The sequence below is a fragment of the Callionymus lyra genome, chromosome 16 (assembly GCF_982586985.1).
Source record: "Callionymus lyra chromosome 16, fCalLyr1.hap1.1, whole genome shotgun sequence".
In the NCBI taxonomy this organism is placed as follows: Eukaryota; Metazoa; Chordata; class Actinopteri; order Syngnathiformes; family Callionymidae; genus Callionymus; species Callionymus lyra.
Genome location: NC_141833.1, coordinates 11,607,403 through 11,620,610, shown reverse-complemented (window position 1 = coordinate 11,620,610; position 13,208 = coordinate 11,607,403). Strand labels below are relative to the sequence as shown.

At 40.9% G+C, this 13,208-nt stretch overlaps 1 protein-coding gene across 1 annotated transcript in view; it reads left to right on the top strand.

Annotated features, from left to right (window-relative positions):
- LOC148063706 (potassium/sodium hyperpolarization-activated cyclic nucleotide-gated channel 2) overlaps positions 1-11,097 on the top strand; it is a 35,131-nt gene extending 24,034 nt beyond the window's left edge. Inside the window, exons 5-8 of the mRNA XM_087811910.1 lie at positions 3,482-3,628; positions 4,417-4,657; positions 4,741-4,905; positions 5,536-11,097. Coding sequence (XP_087668036.1) covers positions 3,482-3,628; positions 4,417-4,657; positions 4,741-4,905; positions 5,536-6,485 — 1,503 coding nt within the window. The 3' untranslated portion in view covers positions 6,486-11,097. The remainder of the gene's footprint in view (positions 1-3,481; positions 3,629-4,416; positions 4,658-4,740; positions 4,906-5,535) is intronic.
- Positions 11,098-13,208: the final 2,111 nt, after the last annotated feature.

Sequence of the window (13,208 nt, the reverse complement as noted above, 5' to 3'; positions counted from 1 at the left end):
TTCATTTTAAATTCACATAATTTAATGACCCTGAATATGAACAATAAAAACGATTTACCAAAATATTTTACATTTTATTTTGAAGAACAAGAGACAATGAATTTTTTTCGTTATTTAAAGTTGACTTACTAATGAATGTTTCAACGGTAGAAAATCCAATTGTTAGTTGGTTGCCATAAAAACCTGTTAATGTATTTTATGGTTTTACTTTGACCGCATTAGGGCCACATTAATACTCTCAAAGGGCCTGGGTTTGTGGTGGAGGGTGAGATCGCAACGGACAGAAGGAAGGGATGGAAGAATACATCAATTAAAAAGGATGGTTAAGGTAGGGAAGTAAAAGGAGGAGAAGTAAGAGTAGAAAAGAAGAAAGAAAAGTAATTGAATAGATTGATGACGTTTGTCAGGAACAGCAACCAAACAAAAAAAAAACAAACTAAAACTAAAACTAAACCCATGTTTATGTGATGATATAATAGTAATAAACAAGACACAAACTCAATTAAATAGAGTTGAATGGAAAAATGGAGGAAAAAGATAGAAAAAGATAATATTGAAATGATATGAAAGGAAAGTGTGGTTGAGAATGTGGAGGAAGTTCGTGGCATCGAGGAGATGGAACCATAAGTAGAGTAAGTGGAAGTTAATGAGCTATAAAGGGAGGTGAGAATGGAAAATTAAAAGGAGGAAAATGTAAGTAGAGATAGAGATGTAAGAAGGGAGGGAGGAAAATGAAAGAAGAAGAAGAAGAAGTCAAGGGATGGTTCACTCAGTTTTCCGACTTTGCGATGACAAAAAGCAGATGTTCATGAGACAAAAAGCCTGGATCGGTCACATGATCTTCAGGCCGGAGGGGTTTCTTTGGCAGCTTCTCTCTGCACACACACTTGACACACACTGACACACACTTGACACACACTGACACACACTGACACACACATACTATTTCCTACACGTTCAGCACAGGAGAGACCTGGCGTCGCCTGAGTCTCCGCTCAGGAGACGTCACTACAAACTTTGAATTATTAAAAAAAAAAAATGCAGACTTTGCTCTTTTCATATTTGACTCACGAACAAAAGTTTCCTTCATTCATTCATTAATTCATTTTCTAGCCCTAATTACCGCAGTTGAAGAGGGGCTGTCCCAGCTACTCTGGGCAAGAGGCGGGGGGCACCCCCAACAGGTCGACAGTCATAGGACACACAGTGAAACACAACCATTCACACGCACACACAACTAAGTACGATTAAGAGTTCTCAATCGTATGTTTTGTGGACTGTGGGAGGAAAACGGAGTTCCCTGGAATAAAACCACAGACGCACATGAGAACATAGAAACTCCACAAGGAAATGCCTGAAGCTGGAATCGAACCGGCAACTTCCTTGCCAAATTGTGCCCTTCGAGGAGACATAAAAAATACATTATTTAACAATGTAAATATATATGATTGTGGGGATTATAAACATTAATGTGAAGACTAGTCAAAGGAAAATGCATCTAATTATTATTTTGAGAAAAAAAAGAAACAAGAAATATAATTAAAACTTGATAAATAAATGAATATTATGTAATGATTCATTATGAACTAAGTTAAGAGGAAGATAAAAGTTAATATTAGAGAATAAAGTTTCTTAAAGTAAGAAAATAGAAGTGATAAAGAAGGAAATCCTGATAGTTTACTAGCTGTCATAATTATTTCTACATCATCAGTTGAAATTATACTGAGGTCAAGCCACACTTTGGCTAGGTCCGACCTGGGGATTCCTCCGGAACAGTTTATGGGATGTCACCTTAACACGACCAGCTGTTCTAGGATCAGGTTCCATCAATCACAGGAGTGACAAACCACAACAACAACTGCTTCATTTACTTCTCATTTTGCCTGAATCCTGCTCGTCACACTTTAACAACCGACGCTCATCGACCTCATTGTTGCCGTGTCGGTCGTTCTGCTCGTATTGATCCGGGATCGACAGGCTTCTGGACGGTATTGATTGAATAGAAGATTTAAAGGTGACAGCCGACGGGCGTCTGAGCAATTATTGAATCATTAGATTGTATTCACTTGTACCAACTACCTGGTGATTGTTGAAGGCCTGTGGGCCAGATTTGGTACAAGATAGACTTACATTTGGCCTCAAGGGTATCAACATTTTTTCTGTGTCATCCACAGCTATTATATTATCCCAGGATTGGTGACTTTGTCAATAAATTATCTAATACTGTGGCAGATATTAGCCATGATGTTGATGGAGGAAATCTTTCTAACCAAATAATAGTTTGACTAATTTTGTCAGAAAGTTAAAGGTTAATGATATATTTAAATAAATACAATTGTAGTTTTAATACAATAATATATACCATGATATGGATTTGTAGTACTCTCATTCAAATGATCACAAAAACCAGCCATTTGATTTTTCTTTCTTAATTCAAAATGAATTCAATTAGATTTTTGTAAATAAAAATTGAAAACCACATTTTTTTAAGGCTATGAATGTTGCAATTCCATGAGAGCACGGAAAATAATAATTTAAACCCAATAAAACAGATACTATAACTGTGGCTTATTTTGTGTATCAACAGTAGTACTTATTGATTTGGACCAGCCTTTAGACGTGATTTATATTTTGAATTAATCAATGCTCACAAGAGGAGCAGTCTTTTTGACATGTTTGCATGCTTCACTTACAGCATTGAATCATTGGGTCATACATCGATAGATCAACCCGTCAATCAAACTGCAGGTGCTTTCAAAATAAACTTGAGGTGTCTCTAGATTTGGCCGCAGAATTCAAGCATTTTGTCACAGTCCAAAGACCTGCAATTCAACTATGATTCTTTCACATGGTCGTGTATTGTTTTTATCATCTGCACTGAAAGGAAAACATCTGTAAGTGTATGACTCGAACGCAATGTTGGCCTCAAAGCTTTTAATGTGGCTTTTTTTGATACATTTCGAGATACATTTTCACTTCCTCTCAGCTAGAAATAGTTGAACAATGATAACTTTTGGGGTATTTCTTGGACAATTTTCTTTCAGAGCTGGTGGCTAAACAAGTACATTTAAACTTATTGATCTGCCAAAAATGGTAAAAAGGTAAACATGAATAAATTAAATTATTCCTAAACCTGTGGAAGCCTTCTTAAAAACATTCCACACACAAAAGCCTGAAGACGGGTTTCTTGATGTTCTCCGGGGGTAGAATTGTAGGGCTAGCATCTTGTTGGAGAGTATAAGACCGTCTGTTTCGCTCATTCTCAGAACATGGTCCAAAGTGTTCCGGTAAACAACTGAGTCCTCTGGCACAGGAGACGACGTCCTGCTGTGCTTAGACATACAACATCTGTCACACCGCGGTTCTGCTTTCAATTCAATTTGCAAAGCCGAACCATCTGATGGGCGTTCATGAATATTTACTTTCATCTTCTCCAATTTTACATTCACCGACAAATACCTGACTGTTTTTCCCTCCCCAGTACAAACAAGTGGAGCAGTACATGTCCTTCCACAAGTTGCCGGCCGACTTCCGACAGAAAATCCACGACTACTACGAACACAGATACCAGGGGAAGATGTTTGACGAGGAGAGCATTCTGGGAGAACTGAGCGAGCCGCTGCGAGAGGTGAAGTATACAAACATTTACAAACAAACACAATAATAAAATAATATTGAAATGTGGCACATAAGATGTGTAGATCGAATATTGGGTCAAATAAAAGTATTCGAAGATAAATACGTGTACTATGTAATGCTTTACAGATGAAAACTATCAAATAAGGAGAAAATAAAAATAAAACATAGATAAAGATAAGACAATTGTGTATAAGTTTTTTTATATGATTTTATATAAGGGAAGTATTTTCATTTAATTAAATATATTCTAAAAACAAAAATAAGTATTTTCCTACTCCATGTCTATGCCAATAAATATATGTATATGTCAATAGAAATTTGTGGGAAATCAAACTTTCCAATAAAAAGATGCTTAAAAATATCTATATTGTTAAAACATGAGACGATAGCAAAGTATTATACGATTTATTTAACTTTCTTACTTTTTTAAACAACTCTTAATTTAAAAACAAAAAGGAAAGAAACTAAAATGGAAATAGGTCAATCGATTTTTTTTTCTATGAGAAATTCACAGTTTAAGTTATTTTTTAAGTCAGTTGATTGTCAATATGAAGAGAAACATGGAAGATCATCAACAGGAACATTGTGTGAAAAAGATCCTGAGAAGTTAAATAAAATGGTTTGCTGAGTTTTGTATAGATATTTGCAGATCTTAAGTCACTGTAAAGAATAAATATAGAATTTGATGACGTGTAAAAGCATAAAGATTAATTACCAGGGTAAGACTTTTCCAAAAACTGGTTTATTTATGTGTATTAAATGTGTTTCCTGTTTCAGGAAATTGTCAACTTCAACTGCCGCAAGCTTGTGGCGTCCATGCCACTGTTCGCAAATGCCGAGCCGAACTTTGTGACCGCCATGCTAACCAAGCTGCGCTTCGAGGTTTTCCAACCTCACGATTACATCATAAGAGAAGGAACCATCGGGAAGAAAATGTATTTCATCCAGCACGGAGTCTGCAGCGTCATCACAAAAGGAACCCTGGCTATGAAGCTGTCAGACGGCTCGTATTTTGGAGGTGGGTTGCACTTGGCAGCCTCACTATCGTTCTGTTTTTACTTTGTTGTAAGCAGTTTTTTTTTTGTGTGTGTGTGGTTTCAGAGATCTGTTTATTGACGAGGGGTCGGCGAACAGCCAGTGTTCGAGCCGAGACGTACTGCCGCCTGTACTCTCTGTCTGTTGACAACTTCAATGAGGTGCTGGAGGAATACCCGATGATGAGACGAGCCTTCGAGACGGTCGCTATCGATCGCCTGGATCGGATAGGTATTTCAGAAGAGATTCGTTTTTTTAAACCACACTAAAAAAAACAAGAAATCCGGATACTACTCTAAAACTTTTTGTCACCATAGTCATATAAAACTGACTCAATTTTACGTGGTATTCTCGAAATCAAGGTTTGCAGTTTGTACTTTTGTGAAGCTCAGATGAAACTACGAGGAAAGCATTCAATTCGTATAACTGTCATTTAGCCAAATGTCTCGCTGAAAGTTTAATTGAAATATCTTAATCCATTCTTGAACAGATAAGGAGATTACATTTCTACGAGAAATAATTTTTTTAATGTATTTTGCGTCAATAATTGCTCATCTTTCTTTGCAGAGATTTGTCATCATGACGCTCAGTTAATCTAACCAAATGTATCCCCGACTTCCCATCAGAACCTCCCATGTACTCTCTATTTATTTGGAATAATAAAGGTTTAATGACGGCCTGAAGTGAGTCTGATTGCGGGAAACTGTAAAATAATACCACGGTGTGGAAACACTGTTTATCGTCGAGGTAGAATGATCTTTGCAGTTCACTAAAACTATCATAAGACTTTCGAGCAGTAGACAGGGAAGTGGTTGAAATAGTGTTACTACTTTGTCTAAATTTCCTTTCATCCACTTCCAGGTAAAAAGAATTCCATTCTGATGCACAAGGTCCAGCATGATCTCAACTCCGGCGTCTTCAACAACCGTGAAAACGAAATGATCCAGGAGATCGTCAAGTACGACCGCGAGATGGTCAAGCTGGTGGATCTGCAGCGGCCGAGGGCCATGTCCATGACCCCGTCCATCGGCGGCATCTTCGCTCCCCCGGGCCAGTCGGGGGCGGGAAGCTCCGCCATCGCGACTCTCCAGCAGGCGGTGGCGATGAGCTTCTGCCCTCAGATGGCCAGCCCTCTGGTCGGGCCCGGGACCCTGCAGTCCCCTCGTATGGTGCGAAGATTCCAAGTGATGCAGAACTTAGCCAGCCCCGTGTCCATGTCCCCCCTGCAGCCTCAGCCCCCCCAGACACTCGGAGGGGTGTTCGGATCGGCCATTTCCAGCCCGCCTGTTCAAAGCCCTCTTGCCGCGGGGCGGACTTTCCAATACATGGCAAGTGTAGGACCTTCTGGTTCCCAGTTGTCTTTAGTACAGCACCATGTGCCCAGTCCTACACAGACCCAGCAGCGTGCCGCCTCACACAAAAGCACCCACTCACTTCATACAGGCAGCTTGAGCCAGGACACCCGAGCACTGTCTGCCTCCCAGCCTTCACTCCCGCAGGAGGGAGCACCCCACGCCGCCTCGGCAGCCCCGAGCCCTACGACCTCCACCCGCACCTCCAACACCTCCATCGGCCCCTCTCAACCACCTCACCCCAATCTTCCGGGGCCCTCAGGGGTCGGGAGATCAGTGGGAGCTCAACAAAGAGTTGCCTTCGCCTCCACACCTCCTCCCAGTGGACCCACTGGAACGGGAACTGTAGCAGCCGCTGCTGGGTCAGTACCTCCAGACTCCGGAGCTCCCAAGAAAGATTCAATTGTCAGCCTTCCAGAGCTAGACTCTGCCAGATCCCGGCTGTCTTCCAACTTGTGACCCTGGTAGAGTTCAGGAAAGAGGCCTTTTTTGTAAGTGAATCTGTTTGTTTCCTGTCAATTCAGCTGATCCGTCAGCCCTGAGAATTGATCGATCCGGCCGCCCCCCCCACCCCCAACTCCCGAGTCACCAGTCATCTGACCGGGATGCCCTGTGTGGCCGCGAGAGGAAGGGAGCATCTCACGAGGACTGAGACTTTGGCGAGGAGGCGTCAAAACAACTGAACTAGAGTAACTTGAGGTGGAACTGGTCGAATCTACTGTGCCAGCACCTTTAGTCTTAGTATCACCCCCTACACTCTGCTTCCAAACACCTACTGTATATCGCTGTCTTTACTGTAAAGTTAAGAAAAGTACGATTAATGTAACATTTGCAAACTGTGTAGAATCCATGCAATGCAATCTAGCAGGAGCTGGACTTAAAATGAAAAATCAGGGACTTGAGGTCAAATGACAATGACATTTTAAGCGTTCAAATGTGTTTTGAGTGACATTCTTTTGCATAAGCTGTCATCGCGAAAATAACACACTGCTCTTCATATCGTTTAAAAAAAAAAAACGTAGTCAAAGTAGTGTTTTAGACCGCTGGTCGATCTTACATCGATGTGTAAATACTTCATGAAAAAAGCGTGGACGGATATTATACTCATCGTGTCTACCCAAACCAAAGTTGAGCTGGAACACAAAGTCTGGTTGTGTCTGTATCAACTAAAAAAGAAACGTAGAGAGACAAATGCCATTTATTTAACTGCCTTGATTCAACGTTAGAAGCCATATATTTGGTTTGTGTGTGTGTGTGTGTGTGTACAGTGTTTGGGTGAATGTTTGTGTGCGCGTTTGTTGGTACGTTTTGAATCTTTTTATTTTTCAGAGGATGGACCCATGCACTCTCCCACTGGGCTTTGTGATGGTCCAACACGCCCGACGGTGTCGATGACCCATTTTCCCGCAACATCTGGGAAGCTGTTGGTCAGTGAACGCAGGCAAAGATGGTTTAATACCCTGAGCTTCGTGGAAGGGGAAACATTTGTGATCAACTCATGCCGTGCTTGTTTTTTGTTCATTTATCGACACATGCAATATAATTCTGCAATACTCTACCCCCGCCTATATATATAAATATATATGATATAAATATCTATACATTTGCTGTACAGAAAAGTGATTTTGTTTTATTTTTTAATGTGAAATCTTAAAGAATCCAGCAGCTATTGTGGCTTCAACTGAAGTATTGTAATCCAGTGACCATGTTGTTAACCTTAACCAAAAATGTTTGAGGGACTGAGTCGATGTGTGCCGTCGTTTTTTGTTTTTTTTTGTATCACACACACGTGGCGAGGACGGCGTTGAGTCGCGAGGAGGATCCATCCTATTAAGTGTCACTTTAAGCTTGTGTGAAGGTTGCTAAATTGTATCAAGAAGAAAATTGGGCAATACGGGCAGGAATATTTGACATGTATAATAACGATAAGAGACTCTCTATGGCCCCATTGTTCATCCACTCAATGAATGTCTCAACACTTAAATCTAGGCGTGAGTTGAGGCTTTTGTTATATTCGTTTGCTATCATTTTTTTTTTCTGATCCTCTTGAACCTGGAAGCCTTCTCTTGCTGAATGTACGCCATACGAGAAGGAGGACAGCTAATCAGATATAAACTGCCATGTAAATAAAGTGGAAGCGAGTGAAAACTTTACGATGAACGAAGGGTCGTGGCTGTTTGTGTTGCCGAGTGTCCGTGTGATATTAAGACTCAACGCTTCTCTGGGTTGAAACGTTGCTGCATCCATCAGACCCTTGTGAGCCTCCGTACCCCCAGACCTGAAATGAGCGGAACGTTTTGTAAGCGAGAAGAAAAAAAACACGCTTTTAAACTCCTTGGGCCAAAACGAGCACTGATGGTATCTAGTTCAGCACCTTTGCGTTGCACTATAGCGATATATATTCAAATAAAAACGTTCACAGTTCTTCTCCCGGACCTGGTATCTGATGTGACTGCAACGGGTGGAAAAAGTGGCGGCTGATAAACAAGAAAACAAACTTTCTCTCGGCAAGAGTATGGATCTTAAACGGTTTAAATGAATGCAATGGACGCTTCACTCAGGTTCGCTACCTTCCCAGAGAGACGTATCGATTGCTTCAGTGCAGGTCCCCATTGATTCAGGTAGCTCGCATTGTTAACATGTTCGCTGACGGATTAAGCTAAGGATTGGTTTCGGAGGACTCAGAATAAAAAAAAATGTAATTCTCGCTCAATGCTGCCGTTTCATTCATTTATTTCCCCAACCATGTTGAAGGTGATTGTTTTTTATCAAGGGCTTCATCACATTATTGTAAGCGCTGGCCCATCGTAACTGAGCAGCAGCCTCGTCGTCACTCTGTGTCTGTTATTAACATGCACTAAAACCTTTGTTTTTTCGTCATATTTTGGGTCTCAGCAATGTTTCCTGATTCATCAGCAACACAAGTTTTTTTAAATCATTTTTTAATTTTTCCTATGGGAAAGGTACATGCCAAATGGCCAATACGATTGTGAGTCTTTATGAGTTAGTTGCGGTCGTGTGCTTCGATACTGTTTCTGGTGCGATCCGTTGGTCCTCTTCCCCCGTATTCCTTCGTGCTATTACCAGAGTTTGCCCTATAAAGCTGCTATCAGGACTGTGCTGATATTAAGTGAATGAGTCCACAGTCAGTGAGAGCAAGACGAGGAGAGTTAAAGAGCTAATGTTTCAGGCAATATCAGGCACTGTCTTTCTTTTCATAACATCCATCCAGTACAACACCGTTGTGTGAAATTCACTCCCACACAAAAGGTTGGCTTTTCCGGACTCTTGATCAGTACCACTCTGCGTGAACCTGCAGCCATGAGGGCCGACAACAGTACAACCCCCCCCGTCTGTCCGTCATCATTCCTTCAGAACCGTGTGGTTTTTCTGAGTTGTGCGGTGTCTGCCCTCGATGGCTGCGCGTTCGACATGCGATTGTTCGATCTGGTTCTTCTTCTGGACCTTTTCTGTGAAGCGGGATGTAAATCCCCCTTAAATGTTTGACACTGACTGACTACTATTGAGAGTAACCGAGATTCAAACCTCTCGTTCTTGCTGTACCAGACAATAAAGGTACTGAATGCCTTGGTGTTGATATGTTAGCAAATCAGGGTATTATTTTGTTTATAAGTGTTTTCTCTGTACATTTCTGTTATTATGTTTTTACAATGTGCCCCATGCACACGGACTGTATATACCTTGTGCCTAGTATATCTAGTCTCCACATAGTCTATTTTTGTGGTATGTATGTGCCTGTAAAAATGCAAATATGTGTTTTTTATTTCCAACTTGCAATATATGTATAAACATTAGCTAAGACTAGAAATGACAATGTCAGTATTTATTATTTTCCCTGATTTGGGAAATCACAAAAATTGCACATTTCTGTTGGTTTGAGCCTTCCAACACCATGCGCGCTGTACTTCATGTCCTGTAGATATGGTATACACAGAGATGTGGGGCACATTGTCGTGTTTTTAACCACAACCTGCTGTGCAAGAAATATTTTCTATGGTGAGTGTGAACTCTGACAGGCTTCTGGTGGACATAGACGTGAGCTTAGATCACCTGCACACTAAAAACGACGAACAAAATCCGTGGAGTTGCCCGCACAACAAACAACACAAGTTGTCTGCATACAGGAAAACCCTTCCTCAAGTAAACTCTGACGACAGTAACAAAGCTTCACTCCTGGTTGAGTCTGACAGAAAAGCCGAGTGCATGAATCTGTTTTTCCAAACAGCGTTCTGAGTGGGACCTTATTATTCTAGACATTGTTGTGTACCGACTATTGTACCATAATTAAGTTTAATCTTCGTGTCGTAGCTACTGTAGCCTGCTTAGCTTACCTAAGCCTTCTCTCTGCTTCAGGACTCTATGTATCGTGTGCTTGAATTGATGTGTGTGTGTGTTTTCCTGTGCCTTTCCTAAAACTATTTTGGTCCCACTTTAGAATATGATGCCATTTCTGGGCTTTGAACAACCGAGAGAGACGCCAGCACAAGCTAGAAAGTATTGTAGACAAGGACAAAAACAAACAACAAAACCACTATAATGATCCTAGAAATGACTCCAGCACATATCTTTAGACTTAGTAGCATTCCACTGGCTGCACGAGCAGCCTGTTGCAGGCATCCAGATATACTATACCAGCACCGTGTAGACAACAGCACAGAAATATGACACAGCATGTGTTGTCTCTATCTTTTTGTCTGGAGACCAGGCTGCAACCATCTCAGGCTGCGCTTGGCTTCCGCTTCAACGACAACTTTACAACTTACAGCTTGTCTAAGTTGATGTCTACGTTTTTCGAGAACAAATCAGCTCCCAGTCGCGACCACGCCGTCTCTCAAGGCGATGCTTTGGCGCAGAGTTGATTTGCTCTTGGAATCCAAAAAAAAAAAGAAAAGCTGTCTTGTCCACCACCTCCGCTTGCCGAGGTCACAGAACCACAACCTGGTCTCTCTCAATAAGCTGGTATGTCAGTCAGTGGCAATGTTGTTTAAGCGTTCGTTAAAAGACGATACATTGTTGTGCAATAAAAAGATGAGCGCATTGGCATACTTAACTCTGTGTGGACATTTGTTTATTCATGTGTCTGTTTTGTCAAATGAGGACGAGTTTACAGTTACTCAATATCTAAAGGGGTTAAAACACAATTGACATGCCATTTAACCAAAAAAATAATGATCAGTTATCGGTAAAAAAGATACATATCTAGAAAATTTGGAAGACCACCAGGATTTAGGTTAATTCAACTGGATTGTAGTCGAAGAGAAAATGAAACATGACAGTTTTCCTTGACAGTTTTTGCTATTTAAATTGTCTTTAATTGGAGCAACAGTTTCTGTTCTTCATGATTTGATCATCATTGATGTTTGAAAAGTCGAACTAAAAGTACTTACTATCGTGCCACAGCTATCTCGAATCTTTTAAATTTGCTTTTGCTCACCACTAGCACAAGCTAACTGCATTAGCCTCCTGCTAGGAGTCTGAACCATATCATTTTGTTTTAAGTTCTCGGTCAAAAAGTTAAACAAGCAAGAAACCACTTTAGTTTCCCGAAGGTTTTGCGTAGTGCAGTGTTCGGTTTTGCACACAAAAGAGTTTGATTTCTCCACCACAACAGCAAATCGAACATCATTTGTTGTCGTTCAGTTGTTGTTTTTCTCCAAAAAGCAACTTTCAAAGCGGTGTACTTCTGAAACTCTCCGTGTGCGTGACAAAAGTGTGAGTCACCAAAACCTCCCACTCATAGATGATTGTGTAAAACCATAGATACTCTGTACAATACAAGCATGTGCTGCTGCCTATGACTGTGTCTATAGCTGGTAAATCTGGTTAAAATAAGCTACATTTCTTCATAGTATTGAACATATTGAAACTTTTCTCGAGGCTTTTATCATCCTTGAATGGTCAGCCAATATCCGGCCAACATCTCAAGATGGCCAGAGGTTTTTACAGTGCATGCAGGGCTCTTTGAAATTTGTAAAAAGTTTGTCTCGAGTCTCGTTTGTAATGATGATTTACTGAATTAATTATTAAAAAATCCAGCGCGAGGACGAATAGTTAGCAAGAGGGTCACTTGCTTAAGTAAAACGTATGGCTCCCACATACGAAAGTAAAAATGACAAAACCAATGCAAGTTTTGCACACAAAGTATATTTTAGCAACACGGAGGAAACACTATTCTGTCTAAAGTCATAGAAATGGAAAATCTATTTGTCTCAGACCAGATGATGAACATGTCATTTTCCTTCCTAAAAATACAACGACAAAGAGAAAAGACAGCGAAGAGAGGGCTCCATTGATGGATTATTGTGCCGGTGAAGAGGGATTAAGAGGATATCCAGGGTTAAACTTAATCTGGCCGACCAAGACATTTTATGTGACCCCCCTGTCCCCTGGATGGTTGACTCAAAATCAAAGTAGAAGATTGTTCATATTATTTTGACCTATAAAGATGCCAGTGTTAAGGATAGAATGAGAGATTTCAATTAAGATTTTATAGATCAAGCCTTCAAGCGTAAAAAAACAATGTCACAATCTGGATTATACTCCTTTTGTTTGTCCAGTGACCTCGACCTGTAAAATATTTTTAGCCCCTTTTGTTGTGGTTGACTTTGACACCCCAGTCCAAGAGCAAGAGTAAACCGGGGAAGGTGGAACTGGACATTCTGTTCCTCCCATTGTTTGGAAAATGCAAAAAAAAAAAAGAGGTGTAATCCCTGAATCATTGTGTACAGGTGTGGTTGTGTGTTTGCCACACAGACTCCACTGCTGGTTCTCTGTGTTCACTGACATATAAGCTCGTAAAGGACGCCACTTCTGATAGATCCGTGACGTGCGGGAGCGAGAGATACCGTATCCCGTGTGATAGAAAAAATGAAACATGTCTGCAATCTCCAAAAGAGATCACTGCAGGAAGATATAATAAATAATGCCATATATCCTCCCGCCTTCTCTCATTACTGACACCTGCAGGCGACTTATCCGCTCATCAGGTCGAACTGATAACTTTCCGGTGCTTCTATGGGAGAATCCTCGAGTTCAGGTCAGAGGAGGCTCTGCGTCTCTGTGATAGGACCTCTTGAGACGATGAAAGGAAAACACAAACACACACTGGAACCTTGTAAATCCACCCGTGCACCTTCAATCCACCCCACATCAGATCTCTCT